Here is an 11,734-nt window from a genome sequence, read left to right as displayed (position 1 = left end):
TGATATTTTAAATACATAAAATACATGGGATTGTAGAGAAAGTTTGTTTTTTTGAAATATAGAATTGGTTTTCCCACCCACGTTTACAAGCACTGTGAAATCTATGGGGTCTGCAACTGTGGGATAAGAATCCCTATTCTAGAATTTTATCTAACTCAGTCATCACCCTCGTTTATCATTAAGATGGGGAAATGCCTGCATCCTGAGTCGCCATCTTGGTCTCAAAGCAAAGCCTGTTGCCATGCCTACCATATTATCTAGGGAAGTTGTATTTCAAGAGAATCTCCCAGACAGGGGAATAAATACCAGCTTAGGGAGGGCGGCCCAGCTCAGATCTGACTATATCACTCATCTCAAGATGAAAACCCAATTCTTCAGCCTGCTGTTCACCTCTCCCCACACCTCGACCCCCATCTCCCATCTTCAACCCATTTCATTCTGGGGTAGACTTAGACACACACACACACACACACACAGGAGCCCCGCACCACAGCTGTTCATAGGTTTATTGTGAAGCCTCGAATCATGACCAGCATGGACTGTAGAAAATACAACCAACATACACATGGGAAATTGCTCAAGGGAATGGATGCCCAATCCAGGCAAGAATGAAAGACTCACACACACACACCTCTGGAGCCTCAGGGACCAGATAAATGCATTTTTCTTTTTTTTCTTTTTTTTGCATTATGTTTTCCCTCCCTAAGTGAGCCCATTACCCACAATAGAGAGTGGGGAGCAACAGAGAAACATGGAGGTAGGAGCTAAGGAGTGGGGGAAGGGTGAGAAAAAACAGAAGAGTAGGACTTTTCCAACCCAACGACCTCATCTGGTTTCACAGTAAAAGGGCAGACAGAAATGGGGGGGAGGAGAGGGAGAAGGCCATTGGGAAAGTCGATGGAAGAGGAGGGCCTTGGATCCTTTCCCATCCTAGCTTCTCCCACCATAAGCCTACACCTGCAGGATTCCAAGGAGAATAGTTTAGGGGCCTGTCCTGACTCTAGCTTCCTTCCCCAACCTTGGCTTCCAACCAGGCTGGGTTCTCAGACTGACGGGGAAGGCGCTTGGGTGAGGGAGGGACAAGTGAGGAGGGGGTCAGGGGTACCGCCAGGCTCCCTCCCACTCCTAGGCTCTGGGTGAAGAATGGAGCCAGAGGCTGCCCTTTCCCATGGGGAAGGGGAAAACCACTGAGAATCACACATTCTTTCCCCCTCCTCCTCCTCACCCCAGGGTCGGAGAGCAGCCCAGGGGCTCCGAGCTCTCACTGGGACCTTGCTCTCTGGTCAGGCCTGAAGGCCAACCTGTCACTCACACATCTGGAACTTTTCTGCCTCCTGGCCAAATTCAGCCTTCAGTTCCGATGCTTCCCTTCCGATAGATATGCTACCTCCATAGGTGGAAGCCAGGGGGGAAAAATCATCAAAACAAAACAACTAAATCACCCAGAGGTGCTAAAGCAAGGAAAAAATGTTGGCTTTGGAGTCAGTGGCCTCGGGTTTAAACCCTTCTCTGACACCCAGGTCATTGGCAAATCACTTCACTCTGAGTCTCAAGTTTTTCCCCATCTGTAAAATGGGCACTTACAACACTCAGATGCCTCTACCACAGGGTTGTGTAATGAAAACACTTTGTAAACTTTAAAGCAAAGTGCTAGAATGATTCAAGCTATTATTTGTCTTTGATTCCCCCCCCACCCCACTCCTCCCCACGTGGGATGGTTAAGGGGTGGGAGAGGAAAGGGCCCTAATTCTGCCGCTAAGGCAGGCCCTTCTGATTAGAGTTCAATGCGATGCTTCCCCCATCACAAAGCAAGTCACACCTGTCGGAAGCAGTCTGTACAATTTAATAAGCTGCAGATTATTTACAGAAATGTACACAAGCCTTGCCATGGAGAGTCCCGCTGGCTGCTGGGACAAGGGTCAGAGATGTGGTCAGTGCCCTCCAGAAGGAAACCCTAGGGTGGGTGGGCAGAGGAGGGGAGACAGGGCTGGGACCCTTCTTCTTACAAGGTTTGCCTTTGTTCTAGGGTTAAAAAGTGGTCAAAATAGAAGGGGAGAAAGACCAGGAAGTGTGGGGGGGTCAGCATTGCCAGGAAAGGGTTTTTTTATTTACTGTTTCCTCTGAGCTGTCCCCTATTCACTTAATGGCCCCAGGAATTAGGGGGCTACTGGCCAGCTTCTGCCAAGGCCTACAAAGGAGAGAGGATGGGGAGGCGGGTGGCGCAGAGAAGACAGCCAATGGACACACCAGAGCCCAGCTTCCCAGTACCGTTTCCCACAGTGGCTGGAGACTCTTATTTATTTTGGAATGGGGATGTAGGGAGGGAGGTGGGGGGAAGAGCAGATGTAAAGCAGGTCAAGAAAAAAAGGGGGAGGACCCCTTGGGACTTGGCCCGGATCACTGCAGTTCCTCCCCAGTGTGGCCCTGGCTGCAGGCGGGTGGGAGCCACCAGGCAGAGCTCCAGGAGGGAGGGAGGTGGATACAGCACTTTGGGGAGGGGGGTGTCATTTGGCTCTACCCCATTGTTGGTTGACTGGGGGAAGAATTCTCAAAGCTGCATGTGTTCCCTTTCCCTTCTTTTCCCAATGACCCAGTTCCAAATCCAGGAGCAGAAGCCTCCCAATAATATCACTTCCATAGCCTCCCAGTAGACCCTAGCCCATCTCTCTGGTTCCCGTGGGCCTGGAGATGGTGAAGATGGCATTGGATCACCAGATCCTGAGACAAGTTCCTTCTAGTTGCCATGGACCCCCTGCCATTCTGGTAGTTAGTCCCGCTGGAACCAACCCATGCACTCAAATCAAACACCATGGGCAGGAGACCTCCAACACCACCTGCCCTAGTGCTTCCTGGGGGGCTAGGAGAGAGACCAGATGAAGGAAAACATCCCCGGGGCAGGTAACCAAGGCTTTGGCCCCAAGATTTAGTATCCCGAAAGAAAAGGCTGTGTACTTGAAAGGACCCGACCCCCTTCCCTAAATCCTCTTTCACTATGGTGGAGAATTCAGCCAGCCCAATAGACTCCTCCCTTCACCTTCTGCTTTAGTCAGGCTCCCAGAGCAACTTCTAAAGAACATTGAGATGGAGGTTTGGAGCAAACTGCACTCCCCCAGTTGAAGCTGGGCAGAGAAAGATGTCATTGTTCTCTTGGAGAGGGGGACCCGTCCAAGATACAAGATCTCCCTTGGGCTAGCAGTCACTCCGCAGGCTCTTACAAGGGCAAAGCTCAGTGGCGCAGCACAGAGATCCCAAACCTTTTTTGGTATCCTAGCCCCCTTGGGTGGCGAGTCTGGTGAAGTCCTTGGAGGAAGCCCTTCTCTGAATCACATTTTTAAAGGTATAAAACAAGATAGTGAGCATTACAAAGGAAAGGAAAAGTTAATGTAAAGGAAGATTAATTCTTTCCCCACTGGAGTTCAGAGACTCCCCGCAATGTATCCATGGACCCCCCCCCCCCCCCATGGAGAACTTCTGGCAGCAGTAAGATTGGTCCTGGAGTGAGTTGGTTTCCAACTCTGCAACTGTTCAAGTCATCCCTTCCCACTCTGTTGTAAGGTGAAGGGACTGGTGTATTGTCGGCAGAATCTTGGGCGTTCAATTCTATACAGATCTGAAATTCTTACATATACAAGAGACCTTGGGGAAAGGCACTCTAAGTGATGGAGATAGATGGACTGGGAGACAGTGACCCCTGAGGTGGGAGAGGAGGAGAAAGGGTGGTCCTTAGCCTGGGGACTATGAACATAAGCTATACAGTCAGCGATAACTGTTCAATAGAATTGGTTTTCTTTGTAATCCTATGATTTTATGGATTCAGAATCACAAATTCTGAGAAAGACTCTAGAGGGGTCCATGAGATCTAAAAAGTTAATCCTGCCCTACACTCCACAAAGGGGGAGGGAAGAGCTCACTCTGGGCAACTAGGTAGACTCTCCTGACTCTTCTAAACTAATTGTTTCTGCTAACTAGGTGTTAATGTTGGCATGCAAAGTCAGAACCAGGACCTATTATGTTACTATTATGACCCCTGGACATCCAGCTCTCCCCCTTCTTTGGGTGATGTTGAGGGAGACCCCTGACCAAGTAGATGGTGATATCTTGGTGCCAATAGGAAGGGCAGGGAGGAGCTTTAGGGGGGAGAGTCTTGGCAATCTGGTGCCCCATGCTAATTACATCTCTGATGCTATGGGTTAAGCCTCCATACCTCAGAAGTGGTTGGAGGAATATGAATTCAGAACTCGTCATCCATTTGTTCTGAGCTAGGAGGGACCACTAGAAGAATGCAGTCCTGCCCTCAGCCCCCAAAGTGAGCTAGATACAGAGTTGGGTGATTTCCCAGGTCTGGGGGAGCTATGTAACCCAGGGGTTTTTCCTTCTGGCAGACTCCCTCAGGCTGTCTGCCTAGCTAAGCAGCTGGTCTCCTAAGCAAAGATTGGCCCCTTGGTCCCTTGTATCCCAGTCCACAATGAACAAAGGAAGGAGATCAGAAACCCAGGGCATAGCAGAGCCAGGGAAGACCCCCTAGCCTCCACAGAACTGGCTTTCATTCCAGTCCTGGGTTGGTAAAGGAGGGACAAGGAGTGAGACAGACCCTAATTTTCACACAGGCAGAATAGGGGGAGCACAGGATTTCAAGTCAGAACACCCGAGTTCAAATGGGGCCTGCCACTCACTCCTCAATCGGACTTTGATGTTATCATCTGAAATGGAAGGTCATAGGTGAGATGTTCACCATGGACCATTCCTGTTCTGAACTCTATGATAGGATGAAACATTCAAGAGTAAATATCTATCCTAAGGAAAGTGAGGAACTGGGGGGAAGGCTTTCCCAACTCCATCCACTAAGCTGAGAAAAGTGGGGGAGAAGGAAGGAGGGGGGAGAGAGAGAAGAGAAGAGGAAAAAAGAATGAGGAGGAAGGAGAAAGAATGAAAAGAAAGAAAGGAAGGAAGAAAAAGTATCTTAGTATAAATAGACAAGGGGAATAGGGGAGAGGGTCTCCAGGCTGCTGCCAGCCTTTGGGGCTGGCAGAGGGAACATTCATTGGAGGGATGCTCAGGATCTTTAGTGATGGGCAGGGAGCCCCCCCCCAATCTCCATGGAGAGAAGAGATCAATGTCAGCCTCTCAGAAGTCATCAACACAGTATATACATACACGTCTATGGGTTAGCACCGTGTGGGAAGGGGCAGGGAGGGGGCAGGAGGGGCAGGCATCAGTGGGACTGTAGCAATGGATGGGCTGAGGTCAGACCCACTCCTGCAAGGAGCGTTTGCAATATAGCAGCATCCTTGGAGCGCCTTTCCGCTGCATCTGGATGATGACGTAGATGAGACCCAAAATGCAAAGCAGCAACACCAGTGGCACCAGTACCATGACCACGTTCATGGTCCGTATGTACTCATCAATCTGCACCACCACACGGTTGCCGCCACCGCCTTTGCCATCTTCCCCATAGTCTCCCTCTTCCTCCACCACCTCCTGTTCCTCCTCCCCGGGCCTCCGGTGGGCCCCGTCATCATCTCGCTCCTCCTCCTCCCTGCCTCCATTAGGGTTGAAGGGTGGCCGGTGAAGGTCTGGCCAATGGCGTCCAGCATCAGGATCGGCTGGCTCTTCTTGGCAACCCATGAAGTCCCGAAGGATGGACTTGGGGTATCCAGGCTCCATCCGTAGCCGCTCATTGTCAAATTTCCAGTACTTGGTGCCTTTATAGAAGTAGGTGTAGGCTGTGGGAGGACAGAATGAGAGGCAGTGGGTGATTCTGGCCACGGGCTATTTGGGGGTCGGGGGTATGAGGGCGTTTTGGAAAACTTGAAGATTTTTGGATCATAGATTTAAAATTGGAAGAGCTCTTGGGGTAGAAGTTGAGATCTCTCATTTCACAGATGAAGAGAGGGATGTTCCTACAGTCACTTTGGTGGCTGAAGCTGAGATATAGGATGTGAACCCAGGCTCCCCAAACCTGCCTGGTGCTTTACTCTTTGAACTCAAGCTGTCTCCTCTAGCTCAGTGTCTTAAATGAGAGTATTATTTAAGAAATAAGACCACCCCCAGCCTTTTTCAAAAAAGTGTCATACCCATGGTCTCTGTGGATCATCACAACTACTCCAGGAGGTTCAGGGATCATTGTGCCCATTTCACAGGTGAGGAAATGTGTCCCAAATTGTCCAGCTAGTAAATGACAGAGTGGGAGTTCCCACTGAGGTCCCCAACTCTCAATCCCAGAATCTGCCAGTGTGAGCTCAGTACAGGCACTGACTAGGTTAGAGAGTAAAGAAGGGTACAAGCTTCCAGGCCCATCTCCAGCATCAGGGACATCTGCTCAGGCAGGATTTGTTTGTCCAGAACAGGGATTGGGGTAGATGAAACCCTGGATTTGAACAGGACCTGGGCTTCCCGGCTTATTCCCATCATCAGGTTGTCGGGGGGGGGGGGGGGAGGGGTTCCCTCTCACCAGAGGTCTTTAAACAAAAGGTGAACTAGTTGGCTATGTTACAGGGGCCCTTCTTTCTCAAATATGGGGTACCTTCCAACTCTGAAATTCAATCAACCTGCCAAATCACTTCTCTCTGGACTTGGTTTCTTTCTATATAAAATGAATGGGTTTTTAATCTGGGGTCCATGAATGCTTCCTATGGGGTATATGAATAGATTTCAAGGGGTGCATGTATCTATTGTCAAGAGGCATCTGAGGGTGCAGTGGACAGAGTATGAGAGTTGAAATCAGGAAGATTCAAGTTCAAATCACAGCCTTCCCAGCAGTGTGACCCTTGAAAAGTCACTTCACTTCTGTTTCCTCATCTGTAAAATGGCAATCACAACTACCTCCCAGGGTTGTTTGAGGATCAAATGAGATAGCTATAAAAAGTAGGCAGGTAATAATACATGCTTATCCCTCCCCCCACCTCATTCAATATCAGTGGCTTCTTTTGCAGTCCCAAGTATTTTACTCATTCTTTTTTTTTCTTTGTAAGGTAAATGGGGTTAAGTGGCTCGCCCAAGGCCACACAGCTAGGTAATGATTAAGTGTCTGAGACCGGATTTGAACCCAGGTACTCCTGACTCCAGGGCTGGTGCTTTATCTACTACGCCACCTAGCCGCCCCATACTTTACTCATTCTGAGGAGGGGTACAGGCTTTTCCAGGCTGTTACCCCTTGGGATTTCTCTCTCCCTTCCCTCCTTTGCCCCCTCTTTTCTTTTTTTTCCTCCCTCCCTTGCTCGCTCTCTTTTTCTCTATCCCTCTTCTTCCCCTCCTCCCTCTCTTTCTTCTATCTGGTCTCTTTCTCCCCACCTCTTCCTTCCTCTTCCCCCTCCACCACTCCCTCCTCTGGCCCCAAACAGCCTCAGAGGGAGGCCTTGACCTAGACAATGTCTCAGATTCATTTCAGCTCTGACTCCCGCAATGTTAAGTACTTCGCTTTTCCTCAACAACTGTCTTGATGCTCTCACTGTCTTGGCTCAAAAGCAAGTGAGATGATGTGGTAGACTCAGACGCCCCCATGCAAGATGCTCCCAAGGCCTGAGGACTCTAATCTGGTCTCCATGAGGGTAAGAGATTTTTCCTTGAAGCTATTAGGTGTAAGAGTTGGGATAAAATGAATCCCAGGTGCCCTAACTCCAAGGATGTCACTTCATTCACTAGTCTCCATTGGCCATCCTGCCAAGATCTTTATAACTCTGGGGCTCTGGGAGTAGGGAGTAAGTAAGGGGTTTTTGCAAACATTATCTCATTTCATCCTTACATGATGAAGGGGAAGGAATGAGGCTGGGCAGGGGGTCTGAGTTCCATACCTGCATCATTACTTAGGAAAGCCCCCTTGGGTGAAGATGGAACTCCCTTCCAGACGCTGATTGGCTTGGGGTAGCCAGGGTCTCCTCGTTGAGTATCCTCATTAAAGCGCCAGTACCTGCAGACAACAGGGACAAGAAGATGGGCTCCCAGAACCTTAGCGGGCTACTCCCATCACCCCTTTCTTTTTTTGTAGGGTTTTTTTTTGCAAGGCAAATGAGGTTAAGTGGCTTGCCCAAGGCCACACAGCTAGGCAATGATTAAGTGTTTGAGACCGGATTTGAAGTCAGGTACTCCTGACTCCAGGGCCGGTGCTTTATCCACTGCGCCACCTAGCCGCCCCTCATCACTCCTTTCTTGATGCTAAATTTATATGTTAACATGTCTGTCCCTGTAACCTTCTATCACCAAGCCAGTCACCCAGGGTAACAGCCTAGACAAGAACTTGGGTCTCCTTATCATTATGTTCATTCCATTTCTGGGATACCAACCTGTGAGTAGAGAGGGAAATTTCCAAGCAGACAAGTTTCCTATGACAGGTATAAAGTTAGGGAGAGGATAGGGCTCCCTCTCTACCAAATAGGCAATAGCCAGGTCCTTTTTAGGCCACTCTCCTTTCCAGAGTCTCAGGGAGGGAGGCCAGATACTTAGGCTGCCCTTCAAAACCACTAGGGCTGGGCTTGGTCTGTGGTCTGTTCACTTGTCTACGTGCCAGTGCTAGTGAGGCCAAGTGCTTGTGGGCCGACTCTTCTGGGGGTTGCTTAAGCCTGACCCCACACAGTCTGTACTTACAACCTCAACTTAATTCCTTTCAAAGGTTGAAGGAGTTGGGTGAGAAGGCATGGACGGCTCACCAGCAAACCATTCCCTGTGGCCAGAAACACAACTTTAAGGCCAAACCCTTCTGATGGAGCAGCAAAAGCAGCCTCAGGATGCTAAGGATGGCCAACAGCCAGTGCCTGGGAGACCCTCATGGTCTAGCCCTTAATGACCCCTCATACTTCCAATCCCTTCTCTCAGATTTTCTCTCACTTTTTGCTTCCAGGCTCTTATCCCTTTCAGTCTATAATCTGACCGCTAAGTTGGTGTATATGGTCAGGGCAGGAAGGCTTATGCCAAAAGTTGCCCTCAAAATGTTCATACAGCCTCTGAAACGGATACTACATATTACTCCTCAACGAACAATTTAGCATGTGGGGAACCCCAGATCTTTATCTGTACCCACTTTCTGCAAAGACACCTCAAGAGAAGAGAATATTTCTGGAATTCTGTTTTAAGTTGAGTTGGCTCACCCATACCCTTTGAATGAGGACCAACCTCTGGGTGGTTACTTAGCTCACCTGTCCTCCTGGAAGAAAAAGGTGTGTCCTGTGGGCTCCCACCAGATGGCTGTATCAATGCGGTCATAGGGGATGCCTAGTCCATAGCTTGTTAGAGGCTGGGGGTAACCAGATTCCAGATTGGCCTCACGGAAGAGCCAGTACCGATCCCCTATAAATGGAGGCACACAAGAATAAGAAGCAACCAATACTTTATGTGTGGGAAGATGGGAGAAGTCAATCAAAATTATTTAGACCTGCTCTTGCAGAAGACTCTGCCCTTCTCCCCATTGGTGGGGACTCTCTTCCAAAGAAAAAGAGGGGGCTGTAGATGGAGATGCCCTCAGTTTCTGCCCCTAAGGCCCCAGAAGTACATAAGCATCACTTCCACATAGCAAATGTTTACTGGGCAACTATTACACACACACACACACACACACACACATACACACACACACACGTACATGGTCTTTGTTAGCTGCAAAAGATTCTGCAGAAATATAAAATACATTCCCTGCCTGTGGTCCAAGTCAATCCAATATAACAAGCATTTATTAAGCATCTACTGGATACGAGGCAAGGGGAGATAGAAACAAAGACAAAATGGAAAACTGGCCCTCCTCAGGATGCTTCCACACACTCCAGGAGGAAGAGAACGTTAACTTAATATTAACTCCCTGCAAGGGGAGCCTTGAAAGAAGTCAGGGAAACCAAGAGGTTGGCATGAGGAAGGGAGTGAGTTCTAGACATGTGCAATAGAGTCTGGATATGGAAGCTGGTTTTTTTTCTCTTAATGGTAAAGGAGATGGTTTGGTTTGAGTACAGAGGTGAAGTAGGGTCATGTAACAGATGCCTAGGAAGGTCAGTGGAAACCCTAGTGGAGATGTCTTCATCTTGTTCTAGAGGCAATAAGGAGATGTGGAAGATTCTGGAGTGAAATGGGCAGACTGGTCCTATAGAAAGATGATTGTTGGCAGTTGCGTGGAGGATGGGCCCCAGAATACAGAAATTGCAGAGTACAAACAGATTATTGCCAGCCTAAGCAAAATGGGACAATATACTGATATAGGATGGTATTTCCATAAATGGGAAAAAGGATGAAGGAGTAGGAGAACAATTTCATGTACAAGGATGGGTTCTCTCTAGTCTGAGAATCTTAGCTCAAATGCATCTTTGATACTTATTACCACTGTAACTTTAGCAAACTCTCTGGGCATCAGTTTCCTCATCCAAAAATTGAGGGGTTGAACTACATGATTCCTGAGGTTCCTTCCAGCTCTAGACTCATCACCTTTTTTTTTTTCCTGAGGAGAATAGAACATACTTGCCAACTGATGTGTTATGAGGGGTGAGGGAGAAGAAAGAGTGAAGGATGACTCAAGTCTTTCCCAATTTTACAGTCTAGGTGGATGGACATTCATGGAGAGATGTGGTAGAGTCTTTGTGCATATTTTAAAAAAGAGATTTGATCATTTGGCTCAAAAGAAGAATAGAGTGGCTGGTAGAGACAGAGAAGAGATGGGGCAACAAGGATGAAGGGGGAATCTTGTCTCCTTTCTCTACAGATTCTCTCACTTGGTGACCTCCTAAGTTTCCATGAGTTCAATGATCATCATCATGATCCTGAGCTGCATTCCTATATTGGTCACTTCAAACTGGATATCCTATAGAAACCTCAAATTTAACAACACATCCAAGAGAGCTCATTATTTTTTTCCGATAAACTCATCTTTATCTGAACTTCAGGGGTGCCACCATCCCCTCGGTCTCCAGGTTTGCAAGCACAGTATCATCCTCAATTTCTTTCTTTTACCAGTCCAGGCAAAATGGGACAAGATCCTGATACAGGATGGTGGTTCCATGAATGGAAAGGAGGATGAAGGAGTAGAACAGAGTGGTCCAAGGGGATGGGTACTGTCTCTCTAGTCTGAGAACCTTGTATTGAATGCCATCTCTGATACTACCTACACATACAGGGAGGGATGCAGTAGAGTTTTCTCTATAGAATATTTTTAAGAGATTGGATCATTTTGGCTCAAAAAAGAATATAGTGGTTAGTAGAGACAGAGAAATGATAGGGGTGAAGGGGTATCTTATCTCTTCTCACTACAGATTCTCTCATTCTCTTGGTGACTTCCTAAGTCCCCATGAGCTCACATATACAATTGCCCACATTTCCAAGTCTTGTTATCCCTCGATATCATCTCTGGCATAGCGCCTTTTCTTTACACTTCATTATTGCCATATTGTCACCAATTGCCCAGACTATTGCAATAGCCTTCAAATTGGTCCCTCCTGTCCCCTGCCTCTACCTTCTCCAATTCACCCTCTGCCCATGATACAGACCTATCAATAAATCCCAGCAACTTTCTACGGCTTCTAGGAGCCAATAGAAATCTCTTCACAACTTGGACCCATCCCAGCTTTCCAGTCTTTTAACATGTGATTTCTTTTTATCTTCTCATCATATTGACCCACTTACTGTCTCTCACATATAATTCTATCTCCATCTCACCTTTGCACTGGATGTCCATCATACTTGGAATGCTCCTTCCTAACTTTCATTTTGGAGAGTTTTGGCTACCTTTATAACTTCTGGGAGACGTTTTAGACATTTTACCCTCCTA

The 11,734-nt window shown here is 48.0% G+C and overlaps 1 protein-coding gene across 1 annotated transcript in view; it reads right to left on the bottom strand.

Annotated features, from left to right (window-relative positions):
• Nucleotides 1-426: 426 nt before the first annotated feature.
• MMP15 (matrix metallopeptidase 15) overlaps nt 427-11,734 on the bottom strand; it is a 35,969-nt gene continuing 24,661 nt past the window's right edge. The window contains exons 8-10 of the mRNA XM_074198893.1: nt 9,129-9,279; nt 7,791-7,906; nt 427-5,723 (exon numbers count right to left, since the gene is read on the bottom strand). Of these exons, the coding sequence (XP_074054994.1) occupies nt 5,245-5,723; nt 7,791-7,906; nt 9,129-9,279 (746 nt within the window). The 3' untranslated portion in view covers nt 427-5,244. The remainder of the gene's footprint in view (nt 5,724-7,790; nt 7,907-9,128; nt 9,280-11,734) is intronic.

This window comes from Macrotis lagotis, chromosome 1 (genome assembly GCF_037893015.1).
Source record: "Macrotis lagotis isolate mMagLag1 chromosome 1, bilby.v1.9.chrom.fasta, whole genome shotgun sequence".
NCBI classification, from domain to species: domain Eukaryota; kingdom Metazoa; phylum Chordata; class Mammalia; order Peramelemorphia; family Peramelidae; genus Macrotis; species Macrotis lagotis.
Note: the sequence above shows the minus strand (reverse complement) of the source record. Positions and strands in the feature narration are given on the sequence as shown.